The sequence below is a fragment of the Colius striatus genome, chromosome Z, assembly GCF_028858725.1.
Source record: "Colius striatus isolate bColStr4 chromosome Z, bColStr4.1.hap1, whole genome shotgun sequence".
Lineage (NCBI taxonomy): Eukaryota > Metazoa > Chordata > Aves > Coliiformes > Coliidae > Colius > Colius striatus.
The window spans coordinates 68,377,806-68,396,771 of record NC_084790.1 but is presented as its reverse complement, the minus strand read 5'-3'; the positions used below and the strand labels follow the sequence as shown (position 1 = coordinate 68,396,771).

The following is an 18,966-nucleotide window of genomic DNA, read 5'->3' as shown; positions in this document are numbered from 1 at the left end:
AATAACACAGGGCACTCGTCTGCTTTCTTGACGCTGGACATTTTCTGAATACATAGGTCATAGGAGGCAAGTGTTAGCAAAATTTATACAGATGTTGTTTTATTTTTATAGCTCTCCTCCATTTACTGGGTGGCATTTCCTTCAGTGTTAACAACAGAGGTTAACTGCACACAGACGTGGATAGGGACTCATGCCAGGTTTTCCTTTCCCTGTCTTTAAATATGTTTCTCCAACTTGGTTGTTTTTTGCTCTTGGCTGCAGGCTTTCAGAGTTTGGATTTAATTGGTTCAGTGTATTCTGGAGACATCTGCTGATTTAGTAGTTATTGTAAATATTATATGAGTATTAATTTATAAATAAACCACTTTCTACTGTCACTGTAGCTTTTTAGGGTTTTTTCATTGTCAAGCAATAGTTTACTGGTAAGTCATTTGAAGTGAGGTTTCAGACACTTGCTTTGTCCTTCTGATAATACACATTACATCTCCAGGCTGTTTGCTGAAAGCTTTAAGGCAGGAGCCCTGAAAGCAAAAATCATTCTGAATAGCTTCTGATTTTTTCCACTTTGCAGTTGACTAAACAGCGTCTCGTGGATGCGGATGGAATCATTAACCCAAATGCTTTCTACATCTACCTGACAGCCTGGGTTAGCAATGACCCTGTGGCCTACGCTGCCTCGCAAGCCAACATCCGGCCTCACCGCCCAGAGTGGGTCCACGACAAAGCAGACTATATGCCAGAAACAAGACTGAGAAGTAAGTAGCATTCCATCTTAATCTCTTAGAGTTTATGTAAGTGACCTCACTGCTTCCTTCAAGAACCAGTAACTCTATAGTTGGCTGATGCTGCGCAGGGTTCAGAAGTGTAAACAAGGACAAGATGCTGTGCTTCTCTGTAGTCTTATGAGACCCATGCACCACTGCAAATGGGCCACCACTGTAGGGTTTAATCCTGTTGAAAGATGAGTTTTACAGCAGTTTAAAGCTCTAAAAAACTTGTAGTAAGCATTGCTTTTTACTGTCTGAGGACAGTTCTATCTGTGAGAGAGACTTGGAAATTGCATGACATTCCCACGTATATCATTCTGAAATGTAACCTCTGAGAGTATATCATATTTATCCTCACTTCTTAATACCTAAGGCATTTTTATCATGTTAGCTCATACGCTAAGCTACCAGCACTGATATGGTACAAGAACTACTTGGGTAGGGGTGCAGTCCCGTTCTGCACCATTCACTGTTTCCCTGAACACCAATGCCAGCTCACATTGCTTTGCTTCAGCTTGCAATTTATTGGGAGGACTGCTAGTTGGACACCAGTGAGGAAGGGGAGGGGGCACACAGGGGAGGATTGGTGCACTTGGAAATGTGATTTAGCAACCAGCTAGCCGTCCTTCGGTGTATCCAAACCCTGGAGCTTTGTGGCAGTCAGCCAAGTCTTGTCTTAATGAAAATTTATAGTTGAGATTATAATAGGGCAAATCATGTTTAGCAATTCAACTGAATGACCCTGCAGGGTCTGGAACACACAACGGCAGTAACAAAATGCCTGTTGTGGAAGCTTTTTTTTCTTTGTCATACAGTAGACTTAGCATTACGCTCGAAAAGCAGCACGGAGAGTGTTGGTTTGTCAAGTGTTACGCTCAAAAAGAAGTATGGAGAGTGTAGGTTTGTCAAATGGTTAAACAATAAAAAGTTACATATTTCCTTGGTAAACCATTACTTTTATATTAGATGTTTTTTTCCCAGTCATTTACATCTGTAACAAAACATGGATTTCTGAATCTGACTTTCAAAATACTCAATGGAAATCTTAAAAAAAATCAGCCAGCCCAATCGAGCATAATTTTTCTCTAGTTATTTTGTCAGTTGATCTCTAAGGAAATGACGTTTGATTTCAGAGGAACTGCAGCTGTGTTAAAGAAGACCATTTGGATAAAATGTTGATGATGACATGGTCTTCTACCTTATATTGCGGTTAGGGATTTTTGACCAGGTAATCAGTAAAAACCAGTAAAACACTGATGAGGATTAAACACATGTATTGAAATATATCTGATAAATTATATGGAATGGTTTGGAGACCATTGCACTGAATGTCAAAATACACTAATCTCCTGTACTTGCTTCAGCTTTCAGTTCAGTGGTGGATTTTTAACATGTTGCATATTCCAAAGAGGTGACATCTAAATTCAACATCTTTGAGCATTTTGCTGTGGAAAACAAAGTGTTTTGTTAGTTGTGCTTCATGTGTATCTTCTTCCTTCCAAACACACATTTTAATGCCACTTTTTTTATTCTAGTTCCAGCAGCTGAGCCCATAGAATATGCTCAGTTTCCTTTCTACCTCAACGGACTGCGTGAAACTTCTGACTTTGTGGAGGCTATTGAGAAAGTGAGAGCTATCTGTAGCAACTACACCAGCCTGGGGATTGCCAGCTACCCAAACGGTTACCCATTTCTGTTTTGGGAGCAGTACATTGGGCTTCGCCACTGGCTCCTCTTATCCATTAGTGTGGTTTTGGCTTGCACGTTTCTGGTGTGTGCCCTCTTCCTCCTAAACCCCTGGACAGCTGGGATCATTGTAAGTTTATTATAAGGGTCTTTGTTGAAGTCAAATTCCTTTCAGCATAGCTCTTGCTGTAGTCGGGAAGGTTTTGTTTATGTCTGGGCCTCTGGTGGAGTATGTATATTGCATCATCCATTATATATTTATTCAACTTGAGGGGGTAGGGTTCATGCTAAAGGTACAAACCTTAATAACCTTAATCCTTTGGCCACCTTTTTTGCAGCTTTAAAGCCTTCTTAGAAAAGTACATAAACTTTTGCCCTTGCTCAGATGTATGCTTACATGAGAAATAAAGAAATGGAGGAAAATTAAGAGCCTTATTAAATGTAAAAGTTATTTCTAATTATTTATTCTTCCTTTCCTTTGATCGAACTTAGTTATTTTTCAAGGCAATTGCTTGTGACTAACTTGTCCATAAATTTTCCCACTGAGTTCTAAATGCAGTCTTTCGGGAAGAGCTGAAATGGTGGGTTGTACAGGATGCAGTGTGGAAAGGTGTAACTGAGCTATCGAGGAGAAAGAACTGTAAAAATATAAACTGAAGAGAATACTCCTCCATGCTTTCTGCAAGGCACCATAAGCCTCTCAGTAAACATTCAAGTTAAATTGAATGATGATGTTCCTATGTTTAAATTCCATGAACCATGGTATGGTTTATAAAATGCCAGAAGTAGAAAAGTGTAAAACAGTTACTAGTTTTTTGTAATGTACGTTTATACGACAGGTATGTTAAAAGGTAAATGTTTAGTCTAGAGTATTTTTCATAGCACTTAATCAAGCAATTTATGTTACTAGTCTTGATTCATTAGCTTATAAAATCATTTATTGTAGTGCATGCTTTTTTCCCTTGGAAAAGGCGTTTGTTTTCAGGGTCCACCATCGCTTTTATAAGTATGTCTCTTTTTTTCCCCTGCTTGACTTTAGCAACTTTTAAAGTTGATTCTACAGATTTCATCCCCTCCCTTTTCCTCAATTTGTTTTTACAAGGTAGATGAAAGAAAAATAAAAGCTATCCCTTAGATTTAACTGTTCACTTTGTCTGTCCCTCCAAGCAACTTAAAAGCTCAGAGTTTGTCTGTAACCTGAGACTCATCAGCTGATTATTACATTCACTTTGGGCTTTAAACCTACTCAGAAGTCATCCTCATATTTGCAGTTCCACAAAAAGAATTCCAACACAAGTAGTTGAAAGTTGCTTTTTCTGGAAGAATTATCTGAGAAACAGGTGAAAAAGACAAAATTTGTGTATCCATGACAAAGGAGAAAAAATTGTTTCTCAGGTTATCATCAGTAGATTGTAAACAATACAAAACTGATATGTGGTTCTTAAGAGTATAATTTAAACTGGCTCTGGAGTTATTGTCATGGAGCACAGTGAAACAGGGAAAAAAAGCAGCTTGTGTTTGGGCATATAGGATGGCTTTGAGGAGTATGTTTTATAGCCACGCCCTTGTTTTCTAAGATCTGTCTCTTAATTTGTCGAGTATAAGAAGTTAATGACAACTGTTTGAAATCATCTAGGTGGTGGTGCTGGCTCTGATGACTGTGGAGCTGTTTGGCATGATGGGTCTAATTGGGATAAAGCTGAGTGCAGTGCCTGTCGTTATCCTGATTGCTTCTGTTGGCATTGGTGTGGAATTCACCGTTCACGTTGCTTTGGTAGGTAATATCAGGAAGCATTTTCAAAGTATTCTCAAATAAAGTGGAGGCAAGGCCAGGATCGCAAATCCTTACTTAGTCTCCTAAGACAGTGTCACAATTCTTAGGACGAAATTAATCATAGTTTTGTGTGCCGTTTGGTTTGTCTTGATAGAGCTGAGTTGATCTCGATGAGGTAACTCTTAACTATTGACACAGTCTCCCAGGAGATAAGAGGGAATACATTACATGTGATATCTACTTGTCTGAGTGATGCAAATATATAGATAAAGTAGAGGTCTTAATGCAACTTACTTCAGTTGAGACTCTTATCTTCCTTGTCTGCGGCGTCACTGTTGTTGGCTCAGTGCTGTATAGCTCTTTGTTCCCTTTTGCATGTAGATTCTATGCCTTATGGAACAAGAAACTTTAAAGGACATTGCCCAAATCACATATAGCATCATCTGCTCTCTCCGGACTACTAGAATTTGAGAGTATTTGGATTCATTTTCAATTTGAAAAACCTGCACCTCCTTTTCAGAGCCATCAGCTGTCAATAGTGGGCACAAACACGCAGTCTGTAGAAACACGGTTTTCCAACAAAATGAGAAGGATCAGAGAGGGGGGAAAAGTATGTTTTATTATGTTAAAGGTTGTCAAGATTTTCAAGGTTAAGTATCCAAATCTGGACTGTATCTACTCACCTAGCTTAGTCAGCCTGATGTGCAAGTGACAGTGCACTGCAAGGAGGTAATTCTGGATGTTCAAGGTACACAAAATTTATCTTAATTTATTTGATGACAAAGAACAAAGGACTGTATTTCTATGTTCATATTTGACAACATCAGTGCTGATCTTTCCATTGTTTTGCACGTTCAGTGTTAGTCATTTTCCCGTAAGTCTATTCTAATGAATATTTTGGAACATCCTTGTCTTCATGGATTTGGATTTTAATGTATTAAAAAGTAAGAAAGGATGAGCGATCAGTATAATTTCAAGGAGCAGGTGCTTGTAGTATATTGTAATCTCTAGAATATTACTGTTGTAGCAATCCAAAAATAATTGAAGGAAGGAGATGGAAAGTAGTGGTGACATTGGACAGAAATGTAATGAACATTTTAAACTCAAAAGGACTGGTAGACTGCTAAGAGTGTCTGGTGAGTGTGAAAAAAAGACAGAAACTAGTGGAGATCCTAGCACACTGGAGATGTCCAAATACTGGCAACATGTGCACAGAGTGGTGGTGCACAGTTAGGGCACATAAAGTGGCAGATGGAAAAAATACTTTTTAAGAAAATTATAGGGGAAGTATGGTAAGGTTAAAGAGAAGCAGCTGGATCTCTGAGGTGGTGACGTCTTTTTTTTCACCCTGCTGCTATGGTTTGTTAGGTATTTGGAGGTAATCCTGCTTTCTGGGACTTGCAGTAGTTTGGGAAGTGTCAGAAACTAATGGTGTACAAAAGGAAGAAAGAACAGTTTCTTAGAATTTAAGGTTTAAACCAAGAAAACTGGAATTAAAAAAAGACAAAACATTTAGTTGTCTGTAAGTGGGAAGGAACTAATTTTGATTTACAGGACTTTATATATAAATAAAAAAGTCGCCTGTGGCTCGAGGTCAAGTGCCACGCAAACTGACTCTGGAGTCAAAAAACTTTCAAATGTAGACTTTAAGTGAAAGAATACCGAGTAGACCTCAGTTGATAGCAGCAGTACTGACCTTTACAGAACTTCCTGCGTATAAACAGTCAAAGCAGTGTTGCATAAACAAAAAAGGCAATGCTGGAACTGTCGATGCAGAACTTAATTGAGTTTTTTAAAGAATGATTCACAATCCACTTGTGGCTCAGTTCTTGGCTATTGCTTCTGAATTGTGACCTCAGTTTTTAATTCTGCAAATAAGTTCTGGCTTGATAGTAGACTCCTATATCATGCATTCTTTAATTGCACACATACGTATATATTTATGTAACTTCTTAACGTGTGTGTGGATCAGATCCCATAGCTTACATTCATGTTAGTTGTCTCATTGACAGCTGCCTTGATGCTGAGGGGGATTCTTTATACGTATATGCAAATGTAGCATATAATAGATACAGGAATTTTCCACATACCACTTTTAATCCAATAATAAGGATTAATAATATAGGGTTTGGCTATCTGTGGAAATGAGAGTTGGAAGTCTTGCACTACATGTGTCCCTTTTTGACCTGCTAATCCTATCAGATGTGTTGACAGATTTCACCCCAAATTTGTCAGATAAGTGAAAATAAGCCACTACAGAAGAGAAACCTAAATTCCAGAACTGAAACATAGCTGCTTGAGGTCTCATCTTAGTAGGCAGTAGAGAATTTACCAAAGAGAGAGTCCTTATAATCACAGGAAGAAGATCAACCAGGCTCTTGTCTTCTTAAACCATTAAGTCATACACAGAGAGGACAAATTCATACAAAACAACATTTTAGCATTCTTTATACAGCTTGTTCACTAGGGATCTAGAGGGAGAAGGACATTTCATAAGTCACATTGCTGCTTAGACACTACTGTGTTCAGCACTATTCACTTGTAAGGCAATTTTGTATGTATAAGCCTGCTAGGTTAAAGTAGTAGAAGTTGCAAGGGTATTTATTCTGACTGAAAGTGTTTAAAAAAGGTAATGGAAGCCATAGCCTCAGGAGAGTGAGAGGAAAAGTTGATGCCTGAAGTGCCTTCACTGTGAAATGAATTCTTTGCAGGTGGAAATAAGCAAAGCTGGAGACAAAAGCTGAGTGATGCAAGCAGGCATTGTTTCCAAAATTATTACTATGGTCTGCCTCTGTAATCAGTGCTTCCTCTGATTATGGGACTGCAGAATCAGGACTTCTTTCAAGAGAAGGTCTGCCAGCTGTAGAGATACTTTCATTAGCAGTAGTTTGGAGTGATTAAATAGTGAAAAGCTGTGCACACTATGAGAGAGGCTGCTCAGGAGGTTGCATGCATTTGTCTAATGAAATGGATTTCATTGTTTTGCAGGCATTTTTAACTGCCATGGGAGACAGGAACCACAGGGCTGTCCTTGCATTGGAACACATGTTTGCACCAGTGCTGGATGGGGCTGTGTCCACTCTGCTTGGAGTCTTGATGCTTGCAGGATCAGAGTTTGATTTTATTGTCAGGTAAAGCATTTGTGTGTGTCTTGACTTTCTGTTTAAAATTAAAATAAGTATGCATTTAATTTTTAGTCACTTCAGTGTATCTGTCATTTTATTACTATGCATGGTGTGTCAAGCATGCTTACATCATCATCCTGCTTTTCCTCTGTTTTATTAACTCCTTGTTACTTGCTAGACACGGTGGTGTTTCCACTGCTGGTATTAAAATCTGTTCCAGGAAAATCTGACAGCCAATGTGAAAGAACACAAAAACGTCCTTCTCTAGCAAAATTTGCTAATTCTGGGTTTGGATCAGTTCAAATCATCTACTGTTGTCCTGTATTAGCTGGGTTTCACCTTTAGCCTTGAGGTCCTCCAGGCTGCTTCCATGCACAATTTGTGTGCAAAGGACACGTGAACCTACAAACGTGTGCTGCAAGTGACTCTCTCTGAGCCTTATGCTGGTGTCATTATGTGAGGTTTACAGCGATGTGTAATGGGGAGAGGGGGAAAAAAAATAAAAAGCCTTGTTTGGGAGCTGGGGAACCATAAGTATGAACACAGAACTTCATATTAAAATTTTGCAAAGCAAAGCCTGAAGGCTCTTCTGTTTATAACTACAGGCAGACTGTTTCTTGTGAATTTAATTAAGAATGTGAATTCATCAAGTATGAGAGGAAAGCAAGCTTCTCGTTGAGGGGAATTTGAGAAGTGCAATGAAACAGATCCTATTCTATTCCAAACAACCTGTGGAGCTCTGCAAAATGGCTGATCTTAGAAGTAAAAACAAGCTCTTTGTGGCAAACTGCAGCAGGAAAAAAAAATAATCCAAGCCCTAAAATGGAACTGAGGTAGAACTGGGTCAAATAAAAATGCTGTGAAAGATGACTTAACTACTTAGGTCGACATAAGCTGAATAGATGACTAGACTTAGCTGACATCCATTTGACAAGAAGAACAACAAAATATCAGAGGCAGGAACTGAGAGAATGGCTGCTAAATCTCATTGAGATTTTTGTTTATGTATGTAAGAGATTTGAAGGAAGTGGGCAGTTTGCAGTTAGACCTCATGAAACCTACATGGATATTATAACTCTACAGATACTGCATGTCCTGAAATAGAGTCTTTGGATTTTTTTTCCCTAAGTCAGTACTTTTGCTTTATTTTATTAGTATTGAAGAGGAAAAGTAGAATTATTCTTTTAGGGCCTGATCTGGAAAGGGCTGGGACACTTTGATATATATGTTTGTTACACGTTTAAGCTGGAGTACATTTGGTGTGCTACTTTCCTACTTAACAGACGAGATTTTGGCAAGCATATTTTCATGTCATAGCAAATGGAAGATTGTAGCAGCTCCTCACACCAAATTTGGATTGTATGTTCTCTCAGTTTATAATACGAGCCTTTCAACTTTTCAACTTACATTATTTTACTTTTTTTGGCCATCAGTTTCTCATTTTCTAGCACAATCTGACTTTAGTTTGTCTTGTGTGAAAAATAAAATAAAATAAATTATGGGAGCCTGAGCATTGTTATAGTGGGCGAAGAAGATCCCAAACTTCCGGAAAGCGATAGATTAGTCCAACAATGTGGAAGATTAAGTAAATTAACAGACGTTGTATACACCAAGTAGTCAGAGCTATAATCCTCCTGTTTATCCTAGCGTTAGATGGATGAGATGCAAATGTTTTTAATGCCTGTTGTTGACCTCTGTCCCAGTGTAAAGTTCTGGCGGTTTATGTTAGTGGAGTAGATTGGCTTGCTGATTTTTGCTAATGCAGGTCAGAAATTCCTGAATGTTTACAATAGCAGGATATTTGTAGTTTTACAGGAGTTTGATATATATTTGATCAGATGTGGAAACAAGGAGGCAGTAAAAGTTTGTCGCCAGCTAGACAATGCAATCAGCAGACCCATTAGTAGCAAACTCACCCTCTGTTCTTCTCCTTTGCCTTCTCCTCCAGTAATTTACCAAGACTGAGTCCTTGAAATCGTTAGTTATAACGCAGCCTTAAGTTTAGTCTGAGCCCCAGCTGTGCTGAATACCAACTAGCAAGGCTTTCCTTTTACTGAGAGGTTTACCTTGGTATTCATGAAGGATCCCAGACCTTAGCCCTCAGTGGTGGGAAAGGACAACCACTTGTGCACTTTCCTCTTCTTCAATAGTACTTCAGCCTTTGTGTTTGAATTGGCTGACGCAAAACAAGAGTATTCAGAGATGCTAAATTGTTCAACAAAAGATTAGCCTGCAATGCAGCTCTGCCATTGTGGAATGCTCTTACTCAGTACAATGCTGAAGCTTACTATAGAATAGGCAGCATTTTCTTTGCAGAAAGCGGGTTCCTGTGTTGTAAAAAGGTTGCAATTCGACCCATTTGGTAAAACTGGAACTCACAGAATTCTAGGCAGAAAGTTGTGATTAATGAACAGCGAGGGAAACCCTTACCTGATACACTGGAGATTTAATTAGAGATTCTGCTGTAAGATGCAGAAGCATTTCACAGTGGATTAGCTGCTGGGAGAAGAGAGCTTCTTTTCCTTCTAGGCTAAATTGTTTAAATTCTACACCCTTCACTTCATTTGTTTGCTTCTGCTGGGTTTTCACTAATGGGGGCCCCTTTTCATTGTATTTGTGCTTTCAATCCATTCAGCTATTCACTGCGCATTCCATATTTTTGTGTTTGTGTAACAGATTCATAAATAACATTACATGCTTCCAGATGCTGGCAAATTAACAAATGTAATTTTTTTCTTTCCTTCCTTTATCAACCAACACTTTGGGTTGTGGAAGGTAGCTTCTGTAATGCAAAAGGTAAAAAACCCCCTATATCTATATATGGAAAGTGGCATAATTATTTAATGCAATGTTAGTAATATTTTAGGTTTAGTTTAGTGTATGTATTATTTTAATATGTACAGGAGTAATATTTTAATACAAGAGTATTTTAATACAGGACTATTTTTTTAGTACAGGAGTAATTTGTAACCCCATATTTCTAGCAAAATTTGTGCCTATTCTCTCCCTAAACCCCCTTGAACTCTACTTCAGGTATTTCTTTGCTGTTTTGGCAATCTTAACCATCCTGGGAGTTCTCAATGGACTGGTACTGCTGCCTGTTCTTCTTTCACTCTTTGGACCGTACCCTGAGGTCAGTAAAATTAATGATGAACAGAAGAAATAATACTGTGTCGGCACCCCTGCATCCTCCTCAGATCATCCCCTCCTTTTTTAGGAACTATTTTATTTTTTAAATACTTTTTATGTTTGTTTGGTTTTTTTAAGTTTCTTACTCTGGTTTGATTTTTTTTTCTCCTCTGTTAAAAGTGCTGTTTGTTATTTAGTTGATATTCTTCTACTTACATTTTCAAAGGGGTTTTTAATAAGTATTGTTTTGGAGGCTGTAATCAACAAACTTGATGTGAGCATAGCATTATTTGTGCTTTTAAAAACACAATGTGATCTGTAAACTAGTTTGTATGTCAAGGATTTACCCCAATATTTTGCAAAGGACAGTTTGTTTTGTACACATACCTTCTTCTTTGCTACATTACTGCCTCTGTTGCTTTCCTGAGAATATTTAACTGAGCGGACCACCAGGAAGGGCTGTGCGGACCAACATACACCAGTGGTGGTCTGCAGACCACACCTTGATAACCATGATGGGTGTGCCAGAAGGTACCCCATGTCCAGTCAGCCCTCCCTCCGCTATGCTCTTGGCTCAGGAAACACTTTAGATAGATAGAAGGCTTTGCTTAGATAGTGATTACTTTATAGTATAAAGCCCAAATCCATCAAAAAAAGACTAGCAGACACCAAATTCGTATTTAATGGCTGGTTGTTCGTTACCTGCTCCGTAGCTGACACAGCTACTGCATTACATCCATCTTTTATCATGTACGAGTAGAATCAGCGTGTGGTGCTTCACATATGTGTGAGTGTGTACAAGAACAAAACATAAGGTTTGTCCACAGCACTAGTAATAGCTCAGAAGTATTTTTTTTTTTTAGTGTTGGTATGACAGTTTTGACAACAACGTGTAATCTCCTGTATTCCCAGCACTATACATGCAATGCTGAAGCAGTGGGTACACACACGTTATTGCCACATATGTTGTGATTATGTGTATGTCCATCTCTTTTTGCAAATAGACAATGAACCATAATGCACATACACATTTGAAGTGATTTTAGGAAATCACTGTTAACAGATGCTGAAGAGAGAGGGAAGTCCATGTATTCTTTGTATGTTTGTAAGTGCCCACATACGTGCACTTCCTGTGGTGACGATGCCCAGAAGAATCTGTGTAATCCCTTTGACGTACACACCCACAGATGGAGGTCACGCCTCTTTTGCTTTCATTCTTTTTGTCGATTCATTATGGGGGGTGTTGTTCATCAGAAAACTGGTGGTAAGGCTCTTGTGGCATGAGAGGGTGTGTTTGGCAGAAGAACATTTGTGTTGGGCACCAATGCTTAAAACAGTAACGCTGACTGAGTGTTTCTGAACGTGTTGTCACTATCAGGTTTCTCCAGCCAATGGACGGAACACATTGTCCACACCATCTCCTGAGCCACCTCCCAGCGTCGTGAGGTTCGCGCTGCCACCCAGGCACACAAATAATGCATCAGATTCCTCTGACTCAGAGTACAGCTCTCAAACCACAGTGTCTGGCATCAGTGAAGAGCTTCATCAGTATGAGGCCACACAGGGCCCTGGGGCACCAGTTCATCAAGTAATAGTGGAAGCCACTGAGAATCCTGTCTTTGCGAGATCCACTGTAAGTAGCTCACATCTCAATTGGCAGGAGGTCAAGAAGAGCATTTGGGGTTTATTCAAACGTATATATTTTTGCAGAAGGCAATTTTATCTTTTGCTGATTATGCTTTGTCACTTTGTCCCAAAACTTGTAAGCAGGGAGTGAAAGCTTTCCTTGTCCTCTCCTTCAGAATCAGGTTGGGGATAAAATGATGGTACGAAAGCAGAGGCCTTTGACATTTATAATTCCTGCTACATCGTATTGGCACCAGCCACAAGAGAGCTCTCAGTCTATCTGATGACTGTTGTCAGAGAGAGAGCAGGGAGAGGCTGAAAAATCCAGACCTCTTCCACACAGCTTCTTGTGGATCACTGTCTCAACTACCTCTCTCTGACAGCACATTTTTGGGGGAAAGATTGATAGGGCCAGAAAAAAGCTAGTCTTGGGTTTACCCCAAATCATGAGTGTGTTGCCTCTTGCTATTGGGCTGGCAAAACTGCAGTTTCAAAGGAACGTGAAAAAGCTCTGTCTCCTACCCCTGCTGATGCTGCATGCTGAGCTGCAATGCGGATCTGTTTTTGTTCAGCAGAGGCCTAGAAATATGTACAAGCACAGCCACATTTGAAGTTGGTCACGGTTTATTGACTGATGTGGCCGCTGCGCTTCACGCTTTTTACGGAAATCAGAAAATGGATTCCTGCAGTCTATACAAACTACCCTACTAACATCCTGTGTGTGTACCCTGCGTGGAACAGGGCCTTTCCAAATGCCGGCAATTCTGCTTGTTGAACGAGCTAAGATCAACTGCTTGTCACCCATCCCTTTGAAAACATGAGCTGGTATGTGGGAAGCACACAATAATGTTTTCAGCTGTCAAACTGTGTCTTTTTCTGAGGATGTGTTTTCCAGGTTTTAATAACTTCGGACAAAAGCCATCTGGAAGAATCAACAGTTTATCAAACTCTAGAACATTACCTTCATAGGGTGAGAGCCAGGACAGATGCGTTGTAATTGTTCTCAGCATAGACTTTAAGCAAGGATAGTCAGTTTGCCTCACTTCACCCAAGGCATAACCGCGTGTTTGTCTCTCTTTCAGGTGGTTCAGCCAGAGACAAGGCACCAGCCAAGCCCCAGGTCAGAGCCAAGCACAGAGCGCGGCACGCAGCCGGTGTGGCGACAGGGCAGGCAGCCCAAGCGGGAAGCAAGGGAAGAGCCACGGCCGCCTCCATACCGCCCTCGCAGGGACGCCTTCGAAATTTCTACTGAGGGGCATTCAGGACCCAGCCATAGGGATCGCTTGGGCCACAGGGCCCGTGCTCACAATGTGAGAAGCCCGTCACTGGGCGGCATGGGCGCCGCGGGGCCAGCGTACTGCCAGCCCATCACTACTGTGACTGCCTCAGCTTCGGTGACTGTTGCTGTCCACCCTGCGGTGCACAGCCACAGCTCTTGGGCAGGGAGCTTTCCCTCCTACGAGGGCTACCATGAAGCTGACCACGGGGCGTTTGAGGACCCCCATGTGCCTTTTAATGTGCGGTGTGAAAGAAGAAATTCTAAAGTAGAAGTTATAGAACTGCAAGATGTTGAATGTGAGGAAAGGACACCTGGCAACAGCTCACAGTAAGGTAGGTCAATCTCCTGTACCTGCAGGCTTTCCCCGTGTCAGGCAATGGTGTGATCAACAGAAACGGGAAAGATAAAATTTCTATGAGGTACCTTTCCTTCAGGAGTGTTTACTTATTGGTCCTTGATCGTCATTGGTTTAGTTTAGTGATGGGCTTGGCAGTGTGAGCTTAGTGATTGGACTCAATGATCTTAGGGGTCTTTTCCAGCTGTTATGATTCTATGATCTTAAATCTGCTGTTTATGAATATAGTACATTTTGCACTAGAAATCGAGTTGGATAAGACATCACATTCCAACACTAGAAGTTACAGTGGGTTCAGACATGAACTACGTGCTTCAGTGAACTGATTGTGCTATGTCGTACAATGTCAGTTTTCAAGATGAGGAAAATGAAGCAGAGACATTGTGTAATGCCTTCAAAGCTGTGTGACTGTGTGTGGTATTGATAGGTCCTGTCTTCTGACCCATGAATCAGACACGCTCTAAAAGGCCTTATGGAATGGCAGTGCCTAGGGGGATGTAAAATTGACAGCTACTTCAAGAGTTTTCTTCACTTGAATAAAACTCTGTGAAAGAATTTGAAGTCCATGGTGAGGACCACATGTCCCTGGAAGCTGGGCCAGGTGAGAGGCGGGAAAGCCGCAGCCTGCTTAGGGCACTGCTGCACAGCAGGATTTCCCCTGCGCTTTGGGACAGAGCCACCCAAGAGAACTGGCACACTGGAGGAGCCCTTGAGCCAGCCTCTCCCTGGCCAGGGGCAACTGTTGGTGGCCATTGCAGGTTTGCAGAGGGTAGAGCTGGCCCAGCAGGGCATTTGGTGTGTTCTTGTCAGACAACAGATACAGCCAAGAACATGGGAGACTTGATACCTAAATTATTGTCTTCAGGCTAGTAAGAAAAGTTCATGGGAGACAGTGCTGCTTAGAACAGACAGGGTATTTTAGCAGGCATTTGGAGAAGAAAGCTGTTCATCTTGAAAAATTTCCATTAATTTTAAAGGGAATCCTTAGAAGGGGAAAAGCCAATGGAGTTTTTACTCTGAAAACTTTCAGGGGCTTGTGCCTGAAAAACCACTTCTCACTATTTTAGCTCTGTTTATTTTCTTTTTTGGAGGAAGAGGAAATGTTGAAATAGTTACTGATCTCTGTCGTCTCTCTTTGCTTTTCAGAGCTTTTCAGTGACAGACACTAGTTTGAGCAGAGGAAACCATTTTATTGTGATTGTAGAGCTGCTTTATGCATAGTCACGCACACACACCCCAACACTGGGGCAGGGGAAGTTTTGGTGAAAGTTTTTTGACGACTTGTAATAAAATAGCCTTTTGATTTATAAGACATCTCTCCAAACATGTGAAAGTGCAAATAGACACAAATGCCTTCAGCCTTACAATTTAGAAATAAGGCAAGTAACAGTATCCTCAGAATAAGGAAATAACCTGGGCTCAGCTTTTTCAAGCTGAACTGTGTGGTAACATGAGATTCTTCACCACGCGCAGTATTCCTTGTGGCATATTTCTCCTTGGAGTGTCCTCCGTCAGTATTTGACTGAATTTGTCGCAGGTATCTGAAGCTGGATACTCAGAGCATCTGCATTTTTTTGTGATTGGCATCAGTATTTCTATGCTGGGCAATTCACGACTGAGATGAAAGCAGAGCCCGTGTTTCCTGTCAGCTGTCATCACAAGCATCATGAAATGAGTTTTCGATTAGCTTGTTTAGTTTGAGTGTTAATGAGTGGCTGTTTTTCTTCTCTCTTTATTCATAAAGAGTAATAACTGAAGCAAAGAAGAGGCCAAAGATGGAAAAGTGTATTTCCAGAACTGCTTGAAGAGAAGGAAGTGCTTGAAGTTGTAGAAGGGGACATGCTGCATCAGGACAACAGTTCACTGTTACTGTAACCTATTGTATTATTTTGTTAAATATTTCTTTAAATATTTAAAAGATGTACACATATGTAATATACAAAAGAACAATGTAAAGTAGTATAATCTGGAGTCATTTGCCTCTGGGCAATAGAATGGGGACAAAATTGTGTGCGCTTTGTACTTCTAGTACATTGATCTCTGTGCCACAAGTAAGCTTAATCTAGTTCTAAATTTCAGCGTAAGTTGCTGCTGCTTAAATATTGTATAATTTACTTGTATAATTCTATGCAAATATTGCTTATGTAATAGGTTGGGGTTTTTTTTAAAGGTACCCGTCTGTTTAAAATATTTTAAGTTTGCGTATCACAACCCTGTGGTAGTATGAAATGTTACTGTTAACTCTCAAACACGCTATGCGTGATAATCATTAAAATAAGCAGATATGAAGAAAAGCAAGTTAATCTGGGAGGCTTAAATAGATTTAGCTATGTGCAGGTTTTGTTTTGCTGTGTGTATCCACGTGTGCATCAGGGAGTGTGCATGCTTTTGTCTGGACGTTCCTGGTGTACTGTAGTCTCTCTTTTACTGTATGGTAACACTTGGTGGGCTTATAAACCCACCGATGCTGGTGTGAGTCTGGCTTTCCCTGTTAGTAGGCACTAGTGAAAACTCTGTTGGTGTTTACCAACATATACCATAGACTGCCATCATCAAAGGGCAAACTGAAAGAGAGCTGAAGAACAGGGAGGTGAGGTTTGGGGTTGCGTTTCAGTTGCCCACATTCTCGGCGACGCGGTTCATGTGACTTTGAGTGACTTTGATCAAAACTGCCCCATGCCTCAGTTTCTTGTTCTGCAACATAGGTATAATTACACTTACCTACCTCCCAGGAGTGTTGTGAGGCTTCGTTACTGTTCATGTAGTGCTTTGATTTGTTTTGTTGGGTTTTTATTGCAAAAAGTGCCAGGTAGGTGCAAACGCTAAAGTCATTACTTTTTCACTTCCAAAGGTGCTGGATATTGAGAGGTGCTGGTAGTTATAGAGATTCAGCAAGCATATGCCTTACTTTGATACTGTTAACTACGAGTGGCATTAGAAGCCGGATAGTTGAGTTGTCTGATGGTGAGCCACAGCTCAGCTGTGTCTGTACACCGTTGAAAGCAGTATTTTGGGTCACCTTATTTTCCCGGCAGGAAGGAAGTTAATAGTAAGTGATACAAATCAAATGGAAGGATTAAAAAAATATATATGTTTTCACTGTTTAAATATAGATGGCTTTCTGATGGATCCAGGACTGTAATTACACATAAGGCCTGGGGTGTCCTTTTCTCTATTGTTTGTGTTTTCCCATGCTGCATTGGCACTTTTGACTACAACAGCTAAACTGGGATTTCTTTGCGAAACTAATTTAGCTTTTTTTATTATTATTTTTAAACTAAAAGGGGATTACTGCAGGTGAAGGGTCTTGAAAAAAACACTACACTCTGTGTTCCCATTAGAAACAAACCCTAACAATGGAGAAAATAGAACGAAATGTTTTTCTATCTTCCTCTTGCTTCATCGTTGTTCTGCCCTTCTCTAAGCTGTTTTTAGAGCAGGGAGATGTTCAACGGTGTATTTGGAGCCAAACAAACATAACCAAGATCCAGTTTCTAAACACAGCAGTGGTGGGACTTTTCTTTGAGTACGATGCCTGAACAGCAGTAGCCAATTCTTTGATGGGAAAGTGTTTTTCTCTAGTGGCTTCAGGGAGTCCATCTTTGTCCACAGACCTTGCCAGCAAAACAAATGGGGATAATTAGAATGCACAAATTTCCATGCCTTTTTTGCTCACTTGAAAACACTTTGATATGAGGCACTTGTTTACAGGTCTCCAATGTGAACGCTTGAGGAGCAGGTGGCGAAAGCCCAGTGTCATTCCCGTGATACATAAGCTACTGTTTCAGTGCACACTAAGGGTTAATGTCACGACTGCCTACTGGTCCAGTTCACTGTCTAACCCGAGAACTCACTCGTAAGGACTCGTAAAAAAGATGAGGGGGCCCCAATTCGGCACTAGCAGCATAGTGACCTCAGATCATACAAACTCTGCAACAAAACTGTATGACACTCATTGTAAGCTGCCTTCAGCTGCTGAGTGTATGCGCTCCCGCGCCAGAGGTTGGCAGGGCTCCCGCTGACACCCCCTCCTCCTCCTTGGGAGGTGGGGGCCTGGGGCGAGCCACGGTGACTGCCACCTGCCCCTGCCTGAGTCCTCCTGCCTGCTTGTGTTGTGTGGGTGAGCCGTCTGCTGCTTCGTGCACAGTGTAGACCTTCTTCTTCGATAGTCACATTGGAAGGGGAGAACTCGGTGGCTGGCAACATGTGTTTTGTTTTGGTTTTGTTTTTTAACTTTTTTAATCATGGGTGATATTTATATTTTTGTATCTTAAGAATGTTTTCTTACAGTATTTGTCATGCCAGTTTATAACAAACAAGATGCAGGGATTTTATTTCTATTGGAAACACTATTACAGCTATGTTTTTACTGTTTAATGAATTTTTATTTGTATAGAGTGCTTACTAATGTTAAATAGGAAAGAGTATATAACAGTTACATTAAGGACTCATCATAGCTTTTAGCATAAGGAGTTAAAAGGAAAAAAAATAATATTCAAACTGGGTCTCATTACCTGCCTGTTTTGGTAGGAGTGGGTTTGTGTCATTTCAGTTACAAAGATAAAATTATGCCATATAATTTATTTATATGAAAATTTATTTTTGTAGTGTACATAGTAGTCATCAAGTCTTTTGACAGAAGTATATTTTTAAAGAGTTTATATGTAATGATGATACCATTATGTTTTGGAACACTGCTGAGATACAATTACGGTGCACACTTTTCCTTGTAAACCCCCTGGCAAAAAAGAAAGCGTTTAACAGTGTTAAGAGAGAAAGAGAGTGTGAATACTCATGCAAATCTGAACTGTGTCTTAGTTACCATTTGTGATCTAGCGTGGTTCTCATTTTAAACTTTGAATGGAAATTGTACAAACTCTCTAAATATTAATGTTCAAACACTGATAGAAATTCTAACATGAATAAAAAAATATAACTTAACTGGTTGTGGATTTGGTTGTTTATTGAATGCTTCTTTGTGTGCTCCTCATCAGCTGTGCAGGCACAACCATATACTCATCATGTTTCAGTATTGGGGATGTTGAGGAAATTAAGATCTGTCCTTTTTGAAGCAGGACCTAGTTCTAAAATCCAGTCTCAACTATAACACAGTGGTGCTCGTCTGTGGAGTCTGTTACTCTTGTTTTGTTGGGGGTCAGCAGTAAGTTTTAGGATGGGAAGACACCTTTCACTCTCACATTTTAGCATTTTGTGTAGATTTTGTG

At 40.3% G+C, this 18,966-nt stretch overlaps 1 protein-coding gene across 3 annotated transcripts in view; it reads left to right on the top strand.

Annotated features, from left to right (window-relative positions):
- PTCH1 (patched 1) overlaps nucleotides 1–18,682 on the top strand; it is a 66,829-nt gene extending 48,147 nt beyond the window's left edge. For 2 of the 3 annotated variants that reach the window (XM_062018203.1, XM_062018205.1), the window contains 8 exons: nucleotides 572–755; nucleotides 2,303–2,583; nucleotides 4,090–4,227; nucleotides 7,216–7,358; nucleotides 10,386–10,485; nucleotides 11,860–12,114; nucleotides 13,190–13,718; nucleotides 15,486–18,682. In XM_062018203.1, coding sequence (XP_061874187.1) covers nucleotides 572–755; nucleotides 2,303–2,583; nucleotides 4,090–4,227; nucleotides 7,216–7,358; nucleotides 10,386–10,485; nucleotides 11,860–12,114; nucleotides 13,190–13,717 — 1,629 coding nt within the window. In that variant the 3' untranslated portion in view covers nucleotide 13,718; nucleotides 15,486–18,682. Of the gene's footprint in view, nucleotides 1–571; nucleotides 756–2,302; nucleotides 2,584–4,089; nucleotides 4,228–7,215; nucleotides 7,359–10,385; nucleotides 10,486–11,859; nucleotides 12,115–13,189; nucleotides 13,719–14,887; nucleotides 15,460–15,485 lie in introns of those variants that run through there. The other variant, XM_062018204.1, reaches the window with a different exon arrangement.
- Nucleotides 18,683–18,966: the final 284 nt, after the last annotated feature.